We start from the raw sequence: 20,834 nt of genomic DNA on the forward strand, positions 1-20,834 counted from the left end.
CTATTCCCTCTACTATTATGGGTCTCCATTTAGACTAAACCAGAAGCCAATCTGATTAGATTAATACTGCAATATTATTTATATTTGGATAAGAGGAACAGCATTCCATGGAGGAGCCAAAAGTCTTTGTACAAATTGAGCATTCCATGGCTTCTGCATATAAAGAATACTTGCTGATTGCTAGGTGTTACCAGGTACCTTTTTAAACTCAGGCTCCATTACCTGTTCAACCAAGGAAAACCTAAAGCAGCTGTTCTGGGATCATAGTGTAACATCTCTACTAGAATACATGCTATTATCTCATTCACAGCATCCGTGGAACCCTATCCACTTTTTGAGAAATGCCCATCAGATACAACTTGACTCGTTTTAGACTCAATACAGCACACTTTTTAGTGTCACTTTCTCATTGTGTTTTATCCACCAGGACACTTTATGCTGCCCTTGTGATATGCAACCAATTTCCAGCACTTTACACAGTTTTGTAAATTTTATGTATCACCCAGAAAACAATACTTGCTCCCAGTATTGCGCTGTTTAAACATTAAACAAAGCAAACCAGCACTTGTTTCATTTCAGAAAGCTGGTTCTGCTGCTATTTGTACAGCCGTAATGAATTGTATTCAGAGTGCTCTTAAAATGGCAATGGCATCTTATTTCATTATATACTTTATATTCAGTTTTTTTATTTTATATAGTCTGCAAACTATCTTGCATATATTTCTGGAGAAACTGTTTGTATTGGTATGAAGAAATGTTATTACTCTTGTAAATATTTTAGGATTTTCTTATAGCTATGTACGGCCGAATAAAGATAATACGACAACAACTGATTTCCACATTTCCACATACTCATGTGCAGAACAGCAAAACTTACATTCAATCCTCACACAACGGAGCTAAGGTAAAAGTCTGAACCCATATTTTGTCAACAACAATTCCATCTCCAAAAATGAAGAAACAGAACAATATTCATTATGTTGCTTGAGCCAATGTATTAAAAAAAAAAAAAAAAGATATTTTAAATAGAATTTTTTTTCAGTCATCAAGATCCCAGCAAACAAGCAATATTTATAGTTTTCTTTTGCTGAGGACAAGCGCATTATTGTTCATTTAGACACAGCCAGCCATGCAAAAGCATTAAGCAAGTCTAAATAGCAGAACAGAACCCACAAGAGAGCACTACGTCCCATTGCAAGCTCCCATTAGGTTCAAAGTCTGATACTTGATTCACAAGTTCATGGGAGAAAGTGCCAATCCTCCTATACTAGATGTTGCGAACAATCTATGATAAACACTGGAGCTCCCTGTAGACAATAGCTATAATGCTCGAATTTTGGAGTCCACTTCCATTGGGAGGGCTTCATTTTGCCGATACACAAAGCAGCTCTCATCAGCGTCCAGAAGGTCATTTAAGGAGGCCACAACAGTGTCATGTTCCATCAGAGGCTCTGGATAGCGAGAAACAGATCGCTCTATACGCAAAGAACGGCGCACAGGGGTGAGCACCTTCCAGCCTGCAGCCACTGTAGTTTCCTTCACTCTACTGGTATAAAGGTAAAAACAGGTGATGAGACCAATGCAAAAAATTAAACACACAACCAGGCCTATGGTCAGGGAACCACCAACCCGACCAGCCCTCCCTCCCAACCCACCCCCATAAAATGAATATTTGATACTGCTAAACACATCTCAAAAGTTCACAGAGTTTTGCAGGAGCACTGAGCTTACAGTGGATCAAAACACACAACATTAACATCACTTTTCCACATCTGTACAGGATAGGAATAGGGTAAGTGCAGTTTACCAGTTTAGGTTAAGTTCTAGAAAATACCCAACATATGAACTAGATTACATGTAGCACTCAGCCCCAACTTACCACCCTTTGCACTTTGTTATCATTCAAAGCCTTCCCGACACTGATGAATTTCACACAGCAGCCAAGTATCAAAGCATGTGGTCTTGAGGTGGACCTGATGCTACAAAAGAAAGGTTCTTCTTACCTGTAACCACACTTTTTCAGTGTTTTTCCAGTGTCGGTATTACATGTTTTTGAAATATTCCCAGTTCCACTGAGAATCCTGTTATGTACCTTGCTTGTCTGGCTACTGCATGACATCTCAGCATCCGAGAACTGGAGTGTAGAATGGCAAAGCCACAGGAGAGAGACAGGAGGCTTGTGGAGTTTTGGAACAGCTGTTTGAATGTGACTTATTGGTAATTAAAATAAATACGTAATCCACCTTGGACACTCTTGAAGCTTGATCATTCCGTAATCTTAACACTGGTGATGTGCTGAACATCGGACTCGGGCCGGCGTCTTACTGAACAGTAAACCTGTACGCCAGGTGTCAGTGCACAAGATGTTTCATGGTTGTAGCATCATTGTTGGATCAGGCTGAGGCAAAATTGGCTCACATTTGTGTCTAAGGGCAGCTACACAGTGAAGAATTTGAAGGCAACAGTTGCTGCGTTCTATTCCGCCATTGGCTCATTCTCTCCATCCTGACCACGCACACACACGTCAGTGTAAACACGTTCGGTAGCCATCTTGTCATGAAAAGAAATGCTTGACCCTTTCAGGATGCAATTACAATAGGGTGCCTGACTTTTCTAGTTGTTTTTGATCTGACACTCTGTCACATTACTTTGTGCCTGACCTACCACTGTTCTGTTGTTAGCTGCCCAGTTTTAACCAATTTGATATACATTGCCTTTATTTTTTAAAGGAATATTTGAATATATTTCCACATTTCTAGTACGCAAGCTATTGGTCCTCCACCACCCTTTCTGAATTCTCCTCCACCACCCTCTCTTCAAATCACCCTGAGAACCGCCCATTCAAGGGAATGAGTAATTCAAGGCTTTCAATGCTTTTCCTGGTGCCATAGATGGGTTCAAGCTCAAATCAGACAGGAAGAGATGGTTACATGAACATTCTTTGGACATGGAAGGCCAGGAGATTTTTCAACATTTGCCTATTTTTGTGTCTGAAGATGAACAATTTGACTTGTATAAGGAAGCTGTCAAAAAGTTAGAGAGACATTTGTCTAAGCCACCTAATTTAGTAGTCAAAAGCGACAAGCTCTCACCTAGGGAACAATTTGTCACTGAAAGTATTGACATATATGTAGCTTCTCCTAGTCTTGGTGTCTAAATGTGAGCTCCATTCTTTTACAGGTCTTCTCTTGAGGAAGAAAAGTAATTGCTAACGGTATACAAGACTCAAAAGTATGTTAAAGTTTTGAATAAAGAAACCGAAAATGCATGTTGGAAAAGGCAACAAGTACAACAAATCCAATTTTGTGCAAGGAAGAAGTATATTTGTTTGGATCTTGTTTACATTGTGGGTCGGAATTTCATGCTGCTTTTAGCTTTGTCCTGTCAAGTGTGGCATCATTGGTCACTCCATAAGGGTTTGTAGGTTGAATAATAAATCAACACTGTTTCTGAGGAGGCTGGAAATTAAAAAGATCTGAACAGTAACATGGACAATTTGGTACTCTGTATGTGTATCAATGAAGATTATTTTTCAAATATCTAATTGAGAATTTCCTTGTTTATCTAGTGTGGAAACCTTTATTGACATGTTCTGTATCGAAAATTACTATTATTTCCAGAAATACATTTGAAGAAACTTTTTCAGAGAAAGTGTTATGTCTTCTCGATGTGAATCCTCAAGATTATGATGGTACAAGAAATTAACATTTTGGGTATTTTGATACTACAATTCAATTTAAAGGATAAGATGTTCTAGGAAATGTTATGCTTCACATTCTGTTTCTAACAGTCTTGGGTAGAATCATGAAGGATAACTTTTAGACCTCGTGTGTTCAACAAATTCTGGGTACTGATGATGTGAATGTGGTAATGGAGAATTCATATGCTCTGCAGAGTAACTTAGAGTGATTCTGAAGTTTTTGAGGAGAAACTATTTAAACCTCAGGGTTGTCAACATTTTATCAAACTCAAAGAAGGAAGTATATCAGTGAAACATAAACTGAGGTGTGTGCCCAGGTCTGTCAGAGAAGGGTTGGAGCATATTCAGCAGTTGTGTTCAAGGGGTGTTAATGAGGCGACAGAATCTTCATCATGGTTGTCACCAAAAGTGGTTGCATGCAAGAAGAGCAATGAGGTAAGGATGTGTGTTGACCTTAGGAGGCTTAACTAGATAATCTATGTGGATAGTACTCCCTTACCCAAAACTGATAAGATGATTGTTATACTGGCTGAAGCTAATAGTTTTTTCAAAGCTTCATATGCGTTTTGCCTATCATCAAGTGGTATTGGTTGAAGAGTCTAGGCATCTCACTGTTTTTGTTACTCCATTTGGGGTATTTCAATACTGTAGGATGCCTTTGAACTTGGTTCAGCTGCAGCTATATTTTAGCACGTTATCAGTGATGTGTTAAAAGGTCTTCCTGGGGTATTAGTATTTCAGGATGACATACTTGCATCTGGAAAAAATCTTGGTGGACATGGACAAAGATTGGATGAAGTTGTTAGGGCACTCAGATGTAAGGGACTCAGGTAAAGGAAAAGGCAATAGGTGTCATTATGAGTTTGGCAAACGGAAAAGGCCGTCCGCCAAACTCCCGTGGTCAGATTGCCACCAGTGTGGCCGACTTCCCACGGGCCCCATGACCAGTTTCCTATTAGGTCAGGGGGTGGAAACTATGTTTCCACACATTGGCCCAGCAGGAAACAACCCACAACATTGACACTGGCTCTTAATTGAGCCGGGGCAATGTGGCTGATCGTAGGGTGCACCAGCACCCATCACCATTTTCACTGTCAGCAAAGCAGAAAGTAAAGATCACACGGGCTGGCCATGGGGCCCCTGCACTGCCCATGCCAAGTACATGGGCAGTGCAGGGACCCCCCTGGTGCCCCCTGCACTCCGTCTTTGCCAGCATTTACATGGCGGTGCTACTGCATGTAACCGCTGGAGAAGGGACTCGTAATCCACAGGGCAGCGCTGCTTGCAGTGCTGCTCTGGCAGATTAGGACTGCCAGCACCGCCAATTACTCATAATCTGGCGGTGCTGGCAGTCCAACCGTGGTGCAACCGCCACGGTTTGTAATGTGGAGGTCGGGCAGCCACACTGGCGGCGGTACGAACAGCACTGCGACGCTGGCGGTTTAACAGAAGAGTGGCTCAGGGAAGGCAGTCTTCCTATGGAATTATAGTCATGCGGTAATGTTCAGAGTGAACTAAGTGCAAAAGATGGATTGCATTTTCGAGGGGAAAAACTTGTCCCTTACTTTATCAGGAACATTTTGCTACAGTTTAGTCATTGTGATCATTTAGGGATGATGACACTGAATAAGAAGAGATTGAGAGTAACGTATTGATGGCCAGGAACTGACAGGGACATTAAGGAAAGGGCCATAAGTGTATGCCATGTACAAAATGACAAAGGTCTCAAGTGTAACACGCTCCTATAAGAGTCTGGGAAAAAATAGTATATTGACTTTCTTGGTCATATCTATCTTACCTGTCAACCAATTATTTGCCCTTCTAATGATAGATAGCCTGTCTAAATGGCCAGAAGTCAAGTTTGTAAGGGAACTCAACACCAAATCAAGTGTAACAGGTCTTACTGATAACATTTTTGGAAGATGCTTGAATCAAACACAAGCAGTGTAGTTTATATCACCCTCAAGCCAATGGTCAGGAAGAAGGTGCTAATAAGGTGTGTCAGAGGAGCGATGGTAGGAAATAAGGACATGAATGATCCTGTGCGAGCAATGCTTTGATCATACCATAACACACCACATTCGGTCACAACAATTTCAGTTTTCAAAGCCTTAAAGGGTAGAGGGCCATATGATTTTTTTAAGACCTGCGTGCCTGAGTAAATTCAAGGGTGTTTCTACTGAGAGTATGACCAAAGATTATTTAGTGAGTAACGTTCCCAATAAAATTGAGGCAAGTCACGAGAACAGCAAGAGTAGATATGATGTTTTGAAGAGAACCAAGCATGTTTTAAAAAAAGGTGATTGGGTACCAGAGTCGAGAGTAATGAAAAGAAGCTTGAGGTTTAGCTCTCTTTATTGGTTGAGTAAGTGAATGATGATGTTTTTGCTATCAAACTAAGCAATGGTGGAATTTTGCACAGGTTGTTAAAGTTATCACAAGTAGTGACAATCCTATACCAGAGTGTCCCATTTTTGATTATGGGAATGATCGAGATAAAAGAAAAAGTAAACATCCTGTCAAATTTGATGATTACATTCTGGAGTGAACATGTTGATTCACTTGTTGAAGCTGTTATTACTTGAGCAAATGTTAACTTGTTATTGATGGAAGAAATGTTTTGTCACTATATTTTTATGTTCTATTAACTATATTGTACTGTTTATTCTTTTATTTATGTTATTACATTGTAATTAATTTAGTTTTATTCTTTCTCTGTTAAGTTGCGTATTGAGGGGGGTAAGGTGTGTTATGTACCTTGCTTGCCTGGTTGCTGCATGACACCTCAGCATTCCAGAATTGGAGTGTGGAGATTACACACAGCAAGAGAGGATGGAGACGAAGGAGGAGGCTTGCGGAGATTCAGAGCTGCCCTTTTGAATATGACTTATTAGTAATTAAAATATTTACCTTCTATACCCTGGACACTCTTGCCCCCTGAACATTCAGACGTCTTAACAAATCCTCAATATAATATTAGCCAATGAATGAATTGGTCTTAAACCCAGCAAGAAGAAGCACAGCAGTCTAAAAGTACAGAAGGGGACTGAACATTAATTCATGAAATATAAATACCAAAGAAACTACAAGTATTATGCAGTAACCATGTCTTACTATGTTTAACATCCAATAGTCTGAGGTGACTGACATCCATTCCTGGAGGAATCTCCCTGCTGTTTTGTAGCGGGGGTTGTTAGACAGTAGCGCCTCTTGCTTGTTGCCCAACGGTTGCCTTCTGTCCTGTATGCGAAAGGGCTGTTAAGCTGGATGTTGCCTCTGCTGTTGAGAGTGGGCTGGTGTGCGGTTTGTTGACTGAAGTCCTGCTCCTAGGGTTGTTGCTGGGTTGGTGAGAAATCAGCTGTGCCTACTGGTCTTCTGTTGGAGGTTCCTTCTCTCCTCAAGGAACCTCTGAACTGCAAGGCCCCCACGGCCTTGGCTATTTCACTGTCCTTCTTAATTTGCTGGAGTGCTTAAACCATAGCAGTCCCAAAGACAGCCTCCCCTATAGACAGCATGTTTATCACAAATGCCTGCACTTTGGCCTTGAAGCACGAGCGCCTCCACTATGTGTACCTCCTGAGTGAGGTGCATATCTACCTTCTGGCGGAATCTGCTGCATCCATAGCAGATTTTAGCCATGAGCTAGCGATGTTCCTGCCCTCCTGGATGACTGCTTTTGGTCATTTTTTAAATTCGTCTGTAAGGTGCGGCTAGAGTCCTTCCATTTCCTCCCATTCTAGGTGGTCGTATCTGTTGAGAAGAGCATTGGAATTTGCTATTCTTAATTGCATCGTCGCCTCCCTTTCCATCTTCCTACCCACAAGGCCTATTCTTTTGCTTTCTTTCTCTGGTGGCGGCCCAGTTGACATTCGAGCGATATTCCTTTTTCTGGCTGTGGCCATTATGATGGAGTCTACTGGTACATTCCCCTTGATCTACTGTGAGTCTTGGGAAGAGAGGCTGGGGGCTGGGGAATGCTTGTATTGTTTGTCCACCCGAGAAGTCACTGACGTAGCTGTGGCAGGTTCCTTGAAGGCTTCTTTGCCCTGGTCTAGAATACTGTGAAGCATGGGCAGGTATAGGTTCACCTTCACTAAGAGCATCACGGTTTCGAGGAGGAAGCATGATCCCCCCCCCCTCTTTTTCTAGCTAGACGCCTAGGTGCCTGCGGCCCTATTGATTATGTCATTGTACAGGGACAGTTCATCTGGGGATGAGGGCCGTGAGGGGTAGCTGTTCACTCCTTCCTCAGGGATTTGGCATTGAGATCCTGCCACTTGCCGAACTGGCCCTGTTTTCCATCATTGTGAGTTCTCCCTCCTCATAGATGAAAAGGTTCTTAGGTTCTTCCTTGCGTTGCTCTGGCATCGATAGTGCCTTGATTTCTGGCAAATCTTCTCCCAAGTCCTACAGATCTGTGGGTTTTGTGGAAATATGGAAAGGCTTGAGGGAGTTGTTGAACTACCTACGTTGCAGGAGTGCTACCATTTTGGCTTTGAGTCTGCATTTTTTCTTTCGACCTTCAGTGAGCATTTGACCTCGATCTTTGAGGAGGGTTTCTGCTCTGGGGCAGTTGATTCTGTGCCCTTTGAATTCTTGCCCTTTTCCTTTAGCACCTCCTTTGCACCTGCTGGCATCAGGAGTTGTTTCAAAGGTTTGCACTCATAGGTGTCCTTTGGTCGGTACCCACACGGTGCCTTTTGTTTGTGCCGATCTTTGGTCGCCGAGTGTTTTGACAACGCTGAGGTGTTTTTTTAGAGTTTTGGGGTCTTTCGCTACCTTTCGCTTGGTCTTTTCAGTGTCCTCGCCACTTTTTTTGCAACTTCTGCTGTATTGAAGCCGACAACAGTCCTTTCAATGCAGACTCTTCTCCCTGTACTGGCCCTGCTTCTTCAACATTTTTCTCATTGTCGCTGAGAGAGCTAGGACTTTAAGGGAGTCTTGTGGTCTGTTGTGCCTGCCATGGTGTAGTGTGCAACAATGATGTTTCAATCTGGCCATGAGAGTTTTTGGTACATATTAGGCGCAGGCTTTTCAGTCTTTGACGTTGTGATCCGTCAGAAGACACAGGTTAAAGATCTTCTGTAGATCCCTTTGCATGAACGTGTGGTGACATATGGGCAGAATTTGAAAGGAGTGTCCTCCGTATCCTTCATCTGTCCCTCTCCTCTGTATTCTCGGTCACTTGTCCTTCGGCAACAGGTTCACCCCCCGCATTTGGTTTCCGGGAAGTTTTCCTCCATGGCTTCGATGTTTCTCCTGGCATCCAGTGATTTTCGGTGCTCTTTTCTTTCTCTTCTATGAATATTTTTGAAGATGCTTTGAAGCTTCTCAGATGTGCTTCCAGACCACATGGCAGAAAAAAGAATCTGAAGATGGCGTCCACGCAGAGGAACTTCTGGGGCTCTGTGTGACTTCACAGAAAGGATGGACCTACTACCAAATGGTGGTCGATGATGTCCACACATCCACACACACACAAAAACGTCACTCACCAATCCCTTTAAAACAAAAAATAGAATATTAACAAAGTAATAAACAAAAAATGTTTTGAATAATCATTTCTACATCAGGAAATAAGTCATAATTAAACCTCTATTGAGGAGTGGTGTAAATGTGAATTCACAATTTAAGCAAGGGAAAGACGCAAAGGGTGAAGCTCTCTGTAGTCACCAGGATCTCTTCTAGTTTTTAGGAACATGGTAGTCTTCTAGAGAAGGCATAGGCCTACAAAAAGGAACCTTATGGGAAAGGCTGTCCCATTGCTGTTCTCTTAGTGGTCAGGATTCAGAATGCACTGTTCAGAAAGATGAAGTATCCCTTGAGTCTTTAACAAGACCTATATGGGACATGCAGTTTGATGTATGATCACACGTTGCCCACATATGCTCACAGTTCTGAGGATCATTTTGGAGCAGGAAATTAAAAATGCATCCTCCAGTGAGAGTAAACATTTCACGTTCAACTTTAACACAAATAAATTATTCTAAAAAACATATTTCTTTTTTAGTTGTGTCAGGCGGATAGCCCAGCAAGGACAGATTTTACAGTTGTGGCCGATTGTGTCTGGCCATGACATACACCAAAACTTTATTGTTGTAATTTAAGCTTTCTTCTCAACTCCTCCACTCACTACCCTCTCAGCTCGACTGTCAGCCCTCAACATTTTAAAGAGGAAACTAAGAAGGAAAGGAGCAAAAGGAAGGTGCACTCATGATTAGGAGAAAGAGAGAGAGCAGGATATGTTACGGAAAGGACTGAAATTAACAATGCACATTTTATCTGTCGTTTGTCTAGCATTATAAAGTTTAGCACTAGCTAAAGTAACAAAACTAAGCTTCCTTGAAAAAATGGATGTTCTACACTTGCTAGTTGCTAGAGCTCACTTTGATCAACAAAACTCTCCCTATCAATCGAAGAAGTCTATCTGGACCTGATAAAAGATTGTGTCATTGTTACATCTTGAGGTCTCACAACTACACCACATAATAATACCCACTCCTAGAAGCACATTATTCACTCCATAAGTGGGTGCAGGAGTACACACTGGTGGAACGGGTCATCAAATATTACAGATCTGTTTCACAACTGGGGCGGTAAACAATGTGGTGGGGCAGAAGTTCTGAAAAGCATTTCCTGTAATATGCAATAGACAAAGAACAGAGTGGAGCACCTCAACACTTTCTGAGTATGTTCCCAATAGCGGAGAGCATTCTAGCTAGGCTATCATCATGCAATTGCCAGGATTTGCAAGTGTTTTTTCTATAGTAGCTCAGGAGCCGTGCTGCTGAATTCAGCAGGCTAGGACCAGGAAGATGAATCACCCCTTTGTTCTTTGACTGAAGACATAGATGCATCTCCAAATTATTGTATAACTAGCTGAGCAGTTCTGTATAACATATTTGCATGGACCACATATGGGTAATCAGAATTATCGTCCAGCTGACATTTTCAAGTTTACCGCTTACTCCCTGAATAAGACGACATGAAGGAAACTCAAGGAGGTAACATACCAAGCAATGGGCTCAAACAAGAATAAAAATGGCTTTAGGGAATGTTTTGGGTATTTCCTGGAGGCAAAGAGTGAGCATTTGAAATTATATTCATTCTTTGTGGCAAAAATATTGATTTCTGTTCGCCTGAACATAAAAAATATCGATTGAAATTGAAGGGGATGAGATCACATTTAAGACCAAGATCTTTCCACAGCTCAGCGCATATGTTGTTAGCTTTTTTTGGTCTTACCGAGCAGGTGCATATGGTCAACAACTTATTGGACACCCTTGAGTGACTGTTCACTAATGGCTTCGCCAGTCCTTGTAGAGGATCATACTCTGCTTTAGGGAAATGTAGTTGTCTACATAGAAATATGATATTCTACAAACGTTTTTAGGAAAAGAAAAAAATGTGATAAGAGCTTGAGCACAGCTATTAACCTCTACTGCACATGCTTGGAAGAAGTGCTACAGGGAAAGAAGTTGTCCATCGAGGGGTGAACATATTGTCCATCTCTTCATACGTGAGAGCCACAGAAGATAGGCATTTCTTAGAAATACTGGTGCCGTTCCCAGCCCCAATGAGAGTATAACGAACTACAAGTGTTTCTGACTTGGAAACAAGGGGATTTTCTGTGTTGTAAATGGCTGGCTATGGAAATAAGCATCCACGTTCAACGAACAAAGGGCTTTTCCTTGATTCACTCTTTGCTTACCATACTGAAGGCCCATTTTCTTATTTAATCACTAAACATCTAGACTTTCCACACCAGGAAGTAATGTGAATACACCTCCTGGTAGTACTGCTGGAACGGAAATCTTGTCCATAGAGATGGGCTAGCCAACAAATTAACAGGGAGAGCAAAGCTAAGCCAATGATCTCGCTGGGCTCAAAGAGCCTTTGCACTATGACCAGAGCCCTTAAAATAGTTGCCAATGAAACCATGCAACAAACATCATTTGAAAATATGATAGTTTGTTTAAACTTTTTTTTTTTTGTTTTTGTTTTTAAAAAGGTATTTCTTTACCATACCGAATTGTTTCATCTCAATGCATTAGATTATTTTTAGAACACATCCTGAACTCAGGTATTGTAAGGTGTGATAATGAAGAAAAAGGAGACTCTGAAAAATAAAGTATTTGCCTAGATCACACAATTTGGTCAAGCGAGGACGATAGGACTGACCTCAGGTTTTTTGGTTTTACATTATGCAATTCATCCACTAGATAGCTATCTTTCTCTCATTTTTAACACCCAAAGGTTTATGCTTTCTTTTTACTTCCTGGTGCATGATGGTAGAGTGTAGTTGGCAGGCAGAAGCCACATTCAAGCTCTGCTTGCTTTGGACCAGAGTGTCCAAGAGGACCTCTAGCTGTGCCTGAGCAAGGTCTCCACTTGTTCATGAGAAGTTTAACTCTTGCTTTATTATGCTCAAATATCTGGAATTCATTATCTTGGCAGTATTAGTGGGCTGTTTGAAGGATTCTGAGCATCCTCTTGACTGACACTTTATCCTTTCAACTCTATATGAACTGAGAATTCACCACCCTTGTTTGCATACCAAAGATGCAAGCAAAGCAATTATCATTCCAAGAAGAGGGTGTAACAATCTTTAAATGCATTTGTCCATATTAGTGTAACTGTTAGCTGGTTCGACCGTGCTTTCCTGATCAGCCTAATATTTCCCAAAGAAAGTGCCCACCTCTGATGTTGAGACGCAATGCGATTTGGCTGTCAAGGCATAAAAATAATGGAAGTAGCTTGTTCAGCTAAAAACGGTTTACATTTGTGTTACTACTGAAAATAATTTTACGGTTCTCATGAACTCAGATGGGCACCTGCTCATTTTGCTTGTGAAAATGTGAGCATGTAGCTGCTACTAGAAACTTGTGTATGGTACGCTGTAACTTAGAATTTTGTCTTTCCTCATTAAGGATGAATCCTCCAATTATTTCAGGTGACCCATGGTCGAATAACTCTGGAAATAACAGTCTATTCATTTTTTAATGTCTATAAATTCTTTCGGACTATGAACTCAAGAATGCAAGGACATTTCTTTGGCAAGAGGAAACAGCAAGACAAACAATGAACCTCCTTTCAACAGTCAAGAGACATAGAAAACACAAAGAAATGTTCCGGAGAAGTATTCCCAGAGCCCTGACTAATGGCAAAACAAATGTACAGAAAGGGGTTAGCAAGATAGCAACTCAAGAGAAGGACCATAGCATGAACATGGGAAGGGGATGCACGCGCCAGTGTCACTTTTTGGGAGGAGCTTTTTTCCGCTTCAACCTTCGCTGCAGCCATGCTAAACCAGCTAGGATGGCAGGACCGCAAGACTGACAAAGTGCAGTCTGAAGTTAAGTTTTCCTATTCTCTCTTCCAAACCTTATGCTCACCTAGGAAGTGGGGCAATCTGGAACTTCAAAGCAGAGCCCTGCTTGCCAGTCCAATGTCTTGTTAGGATGTTGGGAGAACGCGGGTCGACTGTTTCATCCTTTTGTGGTAGGGCTGGTGCCTCACAAGAGTCTATCTCGGTTCTAGCAGTAAGTCCCTCATCCGGCACAAGGTCAAATGTAACTGCTGAGAAAAAGAAAAAAAACATACTATTAGTGAACTGTAAGAGACAACAATCTTTACAACCTTGACTCAATTTCCTGCGAGTTATACACTAAGCAGCCTGCCAACACCTTACCTTGATTCAGCAGCTGTCTAGATACCACCCCATTTCCAAAATGAGACTACACTTTCCCCTCCAGGTTTCTTGCCATTCAATCTGTGCTAATGCAACTTAAGTGCATCATCCAATTAAATGTTTAAACTACTGGTGGAGTCTCTGTATAGTTACAAGTAATCCATGGAGAGGAAAGAAAAGTGGGTTACATGCAATTCTACTTCTTGTAAGACTAAATATGTCTGATAATGTGCTGAGACTGGCAGCACCTTAAAAAGGAGAAACAGTTCTTCTAAGAAATAATGTTTTTGGATTTCTGTTTGCAAGCAAACTAAAATTATTATTTTCTAAAACAACAAAAAACGCTCAATAGAACTAAAGGAAAGCAAAATTGTAAAAACACTGTAGCTCCAATGTAGGAGGCTGGACTGGCTTGTAGTGGGTACCAAGAGGTACTTACACCTTGCACCAGGCCCAGGTATCCCTTATTAGTGTAGAGGGGTGTCTAGCAGCTTAGGTTGATAGAAAAGGTAGCTTAGCAGAGCAGCTTAGGCTGAACTAGGAGACGAGTGAAGCTCTTACAGTGCCACTAGTGTCACTTACACAATATCATAAGAAAACACAATACACAGATATACTAAAAATAAAGGTTCTTTATTTTTATGACAATATGCCAAAGTATCTCAGTGAGTACCCTCAGTATGAGGATAGCAAATATACACAAGATATATGTACACAATACCAAAATATGCAGTAATAGCAATAGAAAACAGTGCAAACAATGTATAGTCACAATAGAATGCAATGGGGGCACATAGGGATAGGGGCAACACAAACCATATACTCTAGAAGTGGAATGCGAACCACGAATGGACCCCAAACCTATGTGACCTTGTAGAGGGTTGCTGGGATTGTAAGGAAACAGTGAGGGTTAGAATAATAGCCCACCCCAAGACCCTGAAAAGTGGGTGCAAAGTGCACCTAATTTCCCCAAAGAGCACAGACGTAGTGATAGGGGAATTCTGCAAGGAAGACCAACACCAGCAATGCAACAACAATGGATTTCCTGACGAGAGTACCTGTGGAACAAGGGGACCAAGTCCAAGAGTCACGATCAAGTCGGGAGTGGGCAGATGCCCAGGAAATGCCAGCTGTGGGTGCAAAGAAGCTGCCACCGGATGGTAGAAGCTGTGGATTCTGCAAGAACGACAAGGGCTAGAAACTTCCCCTTTGGAGGATGGATGACCCACGTCGTGAAGAGTCGTGCAGAGGTGTTTCCGTGTAGAAAGACCGCAAACAAGCCTTGCTAGCTGCAAGGGTCGCGGTTAGGGTTTTTGGATGCTGCTGTGGCCCAGGAGGGACCAGGATGTCGCCAATTGCGTGAGGAGACAGAGGGGGCGTCCAGCAAGACAAAGAGCCCACTCAGAAGCAAGCAGCACCCGCAGAAGTGCCGGAACAGGCACTATGAAGTGGAGTGAACCGGAGCTCACCCGAAGTCACGAAAGAGGGTCCCACAAAGCCAGAGGACAACTCAGGAGGTCATGCACTGCAGGTTAGAGTGCCGGGGACCCAGGCTTGGCTGTGCACAAAGGAAATCCTGGAAGAGTGCACAGGAGCCGGAGTAGCTGCAAAACACGCGGTTCCCAGCAATGCAGTCTAGCGTGAGGAGGCAAGGACTTACCTCCACCAAACTTGGACTGAAGAGTCACTGGACTGTGGGAGTCACATGGACAGAGTTTCTGAGTTCAAGGGATCTCGCTCGTCGTGCTGAGAGGGGACCCAGAGGACCGGTGATGCAGTTCTTTGGTGCCTGCGGTTGCAGGGGGAAGATTCCGTCGACCCACGGGAGATTTCGTCGGAGCTTCTAGTGCAGAGAGGAGGCAGACTACCCCCACAGCATGTACCACCAGGAAAACAGTTGAGAAGGCGGCAGGATCAGCGTTACAAGGTCGCAGTAGTCGTCTTTGCTACTTTGTTGCAGTTTTGCAGGCTTCCAGCACGGTCAGCAGTCGATTCCTTGGCAGAAGGTGAAGAGAGAGATGCAGAGGAACTCTGATGAGCTCTTGCATTCGTTATCTAAGGAATTCCCAAAAGCAGAGACCCTAAATAGCCAGAAAAGGAAGTTTGGCTACCTAAGAGAGAGGATAGGCTAGCAACACCTAAAGGAGCCTATCAGAAGGAGTCTCTGACGTCACCTGCTGGCACTGGCCACTCAGAGCAGTCCAGTGTGCCAGCAGCACCTCTGTTTCCAAGATGGCAGAGGTCTGGAGCACACTGGAGGAGCTCTGGGCACCTCCCAGGGGAGGTGCAGGTCAGGGGAGTGGTCACTCCCCTTTCCTTTGTCCAGTTTCGCGCCAGAGCAGGGCTGGGGGATCCCTGAACCGGTGCAGACTGGCTTATGCAGAGATGGGCACCATCTGTGCCCATCAAAGCATTTCCAGAGGCTGGGGGAGGCTACTCCTCCCAAGCCCTAACACCTTTTTCCAAAGGGAGAGGGTAAAACACCCTCTCTCTGAGGAAGTCCTTTGTTCTGCCTTCCTGGGCCAAGCCTGGCTGGACCCCAGGAGGGCAGAAACCTGTCTGAGGGGTTGGCAGCGGCAGCGGCAGCAGCAGCAGCTGCAGTGAAACCCCGGGAAAGGCAGTTTGGCAGTACCCGGGTCTGAGCTAGAGACTCGGGGATCATGGCATTGTCTCCCCAATGCCAGGATGGCATTGGGGTGACAATTCCATGATCTTAGACATGTTACATGGCCATGTTCGGAGTTACCATTGTGACGCTATACATATGTCGTGACATATGTATAGTGCACGCGTGTAATGGTGTCCCAACACTCACAAAGTCCGGGGAATTTGCCCTGAACAATGTGGGAGCACCTTGGCTAGTGCCAGGGTGCCCACACACTAAGTAACTTAGCACCCAACCTTTACCAGGTAAAGGTTAGACATATAGGTGACTTATAAGTTACTTAAGTGCAGTGGTAAATGGCTGTGAAATAACGTGGACGTTATTTCACTCAGGCTGCACTGGCAGGCCTGTGTAAGAATTGTCAGATCTCCCTATGGGTGGCACAAGAAATGCTGCAGCCCATAGGGGTCTCCTGGAACCCCAATACACTGGGTATCTCAGTACCATATACTAGGGAATTATAAGGGTGTTCCAGTATGCCAATATGAATTGGTGAAATTGGTCACTAGCCTGTTAGTGACAATTAGTACAGAGAGAGCATAACCACTGAGGTTCTGGTTAGCAGAGCCTCAGTGAGACAGTTAGGCACCACACAGGGAACACATACATATAGGCCACAAACTTATGAGCACTGAGGTGCTGGCTAGCAGGATCCCAGTGACACATAACAAACATACTGAAAACATAGGGTTTTCACTATGAGCACTGGGCCCTGGCTAGCAGGATCCCAGTGAGACAGTGAAAACACCCTGACATACACTCACAAACAGGCCAAAAGTGGGGATAACAAGGCTAGAAAGAGGCACTTTCTCACATCCAGCATTTGCTAAATCCAGTTTGAAAGGAAAAATGAATGTAGTTAAAATGGACTACACTGGCAAAGCTTTTAAGGGGACCATTAGGTAAAATACCCCACAATGCTCAACTCTGGCAGGTAAAAATGTATTCACTGTGCCAGAACACCAGGACCCTAATCCTTTATCATTTATGATCACATTGAGATCACTGGAAAGGAGGTTGGCTTGGTTACGGATTAAATGAAAATTCCTGTGATGAAGAGCTAATATTACAAGACATCTGTATTTTGTAACTAGGAGTATCTGTAAAGTGCACAGATGCTACAGGTACAGCTCCATGGCTCTAGAAACACTGACCCGAGAAGGTAAGCTGGTTAAATTGGGCTACTGTGCAAAGAGACAGGCTTTCATTTGTTTTCTAAAGACAAAGAAGAACGGCAGAAAATGCTAAGATATGGGAAGAGAGTTCCACATCTTAGCTGGGGGTACAGAAAAGGCTCTTCCTCCAGATTTGGGACTGCAAGGTACAGGAACCTGAAGTAGATCCACAGAGGCAGATCTAATGTTGCGAGTGAGGAGGTAAGGTTTGAGCTTAGAAGAGAGAAATATGAAAAAGATGAGTAGAAGGATTTGTGCACAAACACAATAGATTTGAACATTGCCCCCTTTTCCACCAGAAGGCAAGGGAGCCAGTGGAGAACTGGGCACATATACTCCCATTTCCTGATGTTCATGATGAGTCTGGCTACTGCACTCTACATCAACCAAAATTTAGGTAAAACTTTAGAGGAAGCACCTAAAGTAATGCTATTCTCATAATCTACGCATAAGTGGACTAGTGCCAAAACCTCTGAAATGTAGGAGGAGGAGTCAATGAATCCATCTGGTCTGGCTTTAGTAGTCACTGGATAACATCAGGAACTGTGATGGGGGTGAAAGTTTTCACCTAAGTGATGAGGAGTTGAAGTGTAAGGAGGATTCCAAGATACAAGTCAGTCCTTCAGTTTTTGTGATTGACAAATGTTACAAATGTTGCCCCCCCCCCGACGCCCTCATTCCGCCAGCCTTTCCATGGTGGTGTTTACTGCCATGGAAAGGCTGGCGGATGGGGACTCGTAATCCCACGGCAGCGCTGTCTGCAGCGCTGCCCAGGCAGATTACAACCGCTGGGACAGCCAGGCTGCAGCCTGGCGGTGTTGGCGTTATGATCGTGGCGTATCAGCCAGGGTCATAATGGGGCGGGTGGACAACCCCGTCTGCAGCGGTCTGACCCCCAACCTCGTAATGAGGGCCTTAGTTGTTATTTTTAAAAACATCCCTTAGCCTTCTTTATTGCTGCAGTGTATCTTACTTAAGGGTGCCTAGTTCTACAAAGAAGTTTTTATGTCAGGATTTTTGTGGTCTCCAAGTAAAGAATTTCAGCACATTAGGAGCTGTGTAAACCAATGGTTGCATGGGTAGGTGATCTACTGACAGAGTAAGACTGAAAGGGAAGGAGGTCAACAAGGACCTTGACTATCACTGCATTTAACAGACTGACAAATGCATGTGTCATAAGCCATCCAAAAATACTTGGAATTTTCTTCTGCACTACGTGCTTGAACAAGAGGAATATCAATTTTTTTCCAGTTTCTGATAGGTTTGTAGTAATGGGGAGAAGCACATCAACTGTAATAACACAACGATGTAACATGTCTTTCTCTATATAGAACCTTTAACTACCAACCAATACAAGGTTATTTTGCCTCTGAACTATTAGTTGATATGAACACCAGAAAAAACAATCTATATTGGTAAAAACAATCCTATGTTTCATAAAAAAATATACATGGTTCTTCATGTGTCACTAACTGTCTTGTCAAACTAATGGGAAACAAAATAGTCTGCCTTTCAAGTCACTAGCTTAAAGTTAACCTTGGCCAATGGTTCAAAGGGTCTGTTCATTGGCACTTTAGAACTATGATTTCAGAGGGAAGTTGGAATTATGGTGCTAAGATGCTGCTGTATTGAACCACCTCAGTGTCGCTTTCAACTTCACTTGGAAAGAAAACGTTTGAACAGAAGAATTACTTTTTTCCCCTTGACACATTCCTGCACACTCAGACAATGGCTGTGGAAATCTCCATGTTGCGCAAAGGAATGAACACCAGAATTATGCAATAAAGAATTTCAACCACATAATTCCATTCTCTATTAACATTTAAAAGCAGGAAACTGAATAGTATTTCTTCCTCAGCAAGCACAATTTCTGCAAGTATGCCCAGTATCTCCAGTTCCTCAGAAGGTACACTAAGATTGGTAGATTGTGGCAGTTCATCACTGTTCATAAGAAAGCCACAATTTGTGTAATATGGCCATGCAATAAAATGGCCAATAATAAGGTGGTGTGAAGCAAACCTAGCGTGGGTATTCTGGGTCAGCCCAAAAGGGAGGTGGGCTGATAAGAAAATGAAAGTGACCTCAGCACCCGCTTTCGGGTTGAGAAGGAGATATTCTATGCAAGGAGCTATGTGAGAAAGGGACCAGGAAAAAAGTTGTGAACAAGGTAGTCCAAGAAACGAGCCAAGGAGAAAAGAGGAATAGTGTCCAAAGATCCACTTGCCCTCGGGCATAGAGGACAAAATTCACAGCCCTCGTCTACAGGTCAACTAGTAACTGAGCAAGTAGCACACATTAGCCAACAGTCCTAAACAAAAACAGAGGTATCTTCGCTAGCTACACCACTCTGTACATATGCAGACATTGGTGCATGAGAGTTATAGTGGTAAAAACACACACAGACTTTGGCTTTGGATTGGCTCCTCTAGACTTGTAACACCACACACATCTTGGTCTTTGCTACTACATTACTTATTTTTTTAATTTGCTAGCACTTTAGTAATGTGACATTTCCTCTCTGACAATATATTCACTTATTTGAGAATGCTGTTTTAGCATTAATCACATTTCCTATTTGATATAAGCAATCCGAAGATTAGTTTTTTTGAGTAGAACCTAGTCAAATCCTGGTGTAAAGAGATTCCAGACCTATTTGGGGAAAGAAAAGGGAGACAAAGCTGCTTTCCTGATTAAGAGTGAGAGAAGCAGTTGCCAACCCTCACATAATCTCTTCTTTTTCTGGCAGAGTATCTGCGGAACAGATAATATTGTCTCATTACCTTCATTTATTTAGAATCCAATGGGACACATATGACGGGTGATATTTGTGTTAGAATCAGTAATGTTTATTTATTGTTTGGAGACATTCAACGAAGACTGTGGCTCATGAATGCGTTTTGATCTCTCGGAGACACAATTATCCCTACGAATTGTCGTGTTATGAATAAATATGCATGTCACTGGTGGTATGACGAGGTGGCTCAGCCAGAACTGAACTCTCTAGATTAGCCTCATTTTGAGCACAATCTGAATATGAACGCTCCGAATATTTCATTATGTTCTCTATTAAGCCAACATTTCCAAAGTAACAGCTAAATAAAAAACCTCTGCACTACTGATAGAATAGTGGAAAGTTCTAGGCCACAGCTATTTATGGGCAAGGGTAAGACAGGGATGCTCTTTTCTCGAGGATGTTGTGGGAGAAAGGAAAGAAGAGGGTCGTTCACCATGAAATGCAGGTCAAAGGTCAATATTCATGCCCAGCCAAAAGGGTGAGTACAACCAGTCAGAAGGATGCTCTTGGTCGATAAAGGTACCTTTTGAATTTCTTCCATCAGCAACTGAATGCCAAGGGTAGTGATGCTATAAAGAACCTCAGAAGAATGAAGGGTTCTCTGTTTTTGCCTGCCATGAAGCCTGGCATGAACCAATTCGATCCCTTCTTCATTTTGAACCACCTTCTGCATGTGGAGAGTGAGAAATAACCAATGTGAAGGAGTCTGGAGCATGAATGATTTTGACACTCTAGGACTGGCCTTAAGGGCACCCAAAGAAACAGGCCTATCTTGATGTAAGTACATGCCACCAGAGTCACCAAAGAAG

The 20,834-nt window shown here is 42.9% G+C and overlaps 1 protein-coding gene across 1 annotated transcript in view; it reads right to left on the bottom strand.

Annotated features, from left to right (window-relative positions):
- Positions 1–975: 975 nt before the first annotated feature.
- Positions 976–20,834, bottom strand: part of LOC138266019 (cytoskeleton-associated protein 2-like) — a 55,599-nt gene continuing 35,740 nt past the window's right edge. Inside the window, exons 8-9 of the mRNA XM_069214327.1 lie at positions 13,096–13,279; positions 976–1,546 (exon numbers count right to left, since the gene is read on the bottom strand). Coding sequence (XP_069070428.1) covers positions 1,321–1,546; positions 13,096–13,279 — 410 coding nt within the window. The 3' untranslated portion in view covers positions 976–1,320. The remainder of the gene's footprint in view (positions 1,547–13,095; positions 13,280–20,834) is intronic.

Source organism: Pleurodeles waltl, chromosome 11 (assembly GCF_031143425.1).
Source record: "Pleurodeles waltl isolate 20211129_DDA chromosome 11, aPleWal1.hap1.20221129, whole genome shotgun sequence".
In the NCBI taxonomy this organism is placed as follows: Eukaryota; Metazoa; Chordata; class Amphibia; order Caudata; family Salamandridae; genus Pleurodeles; species Pleurodeles waltl.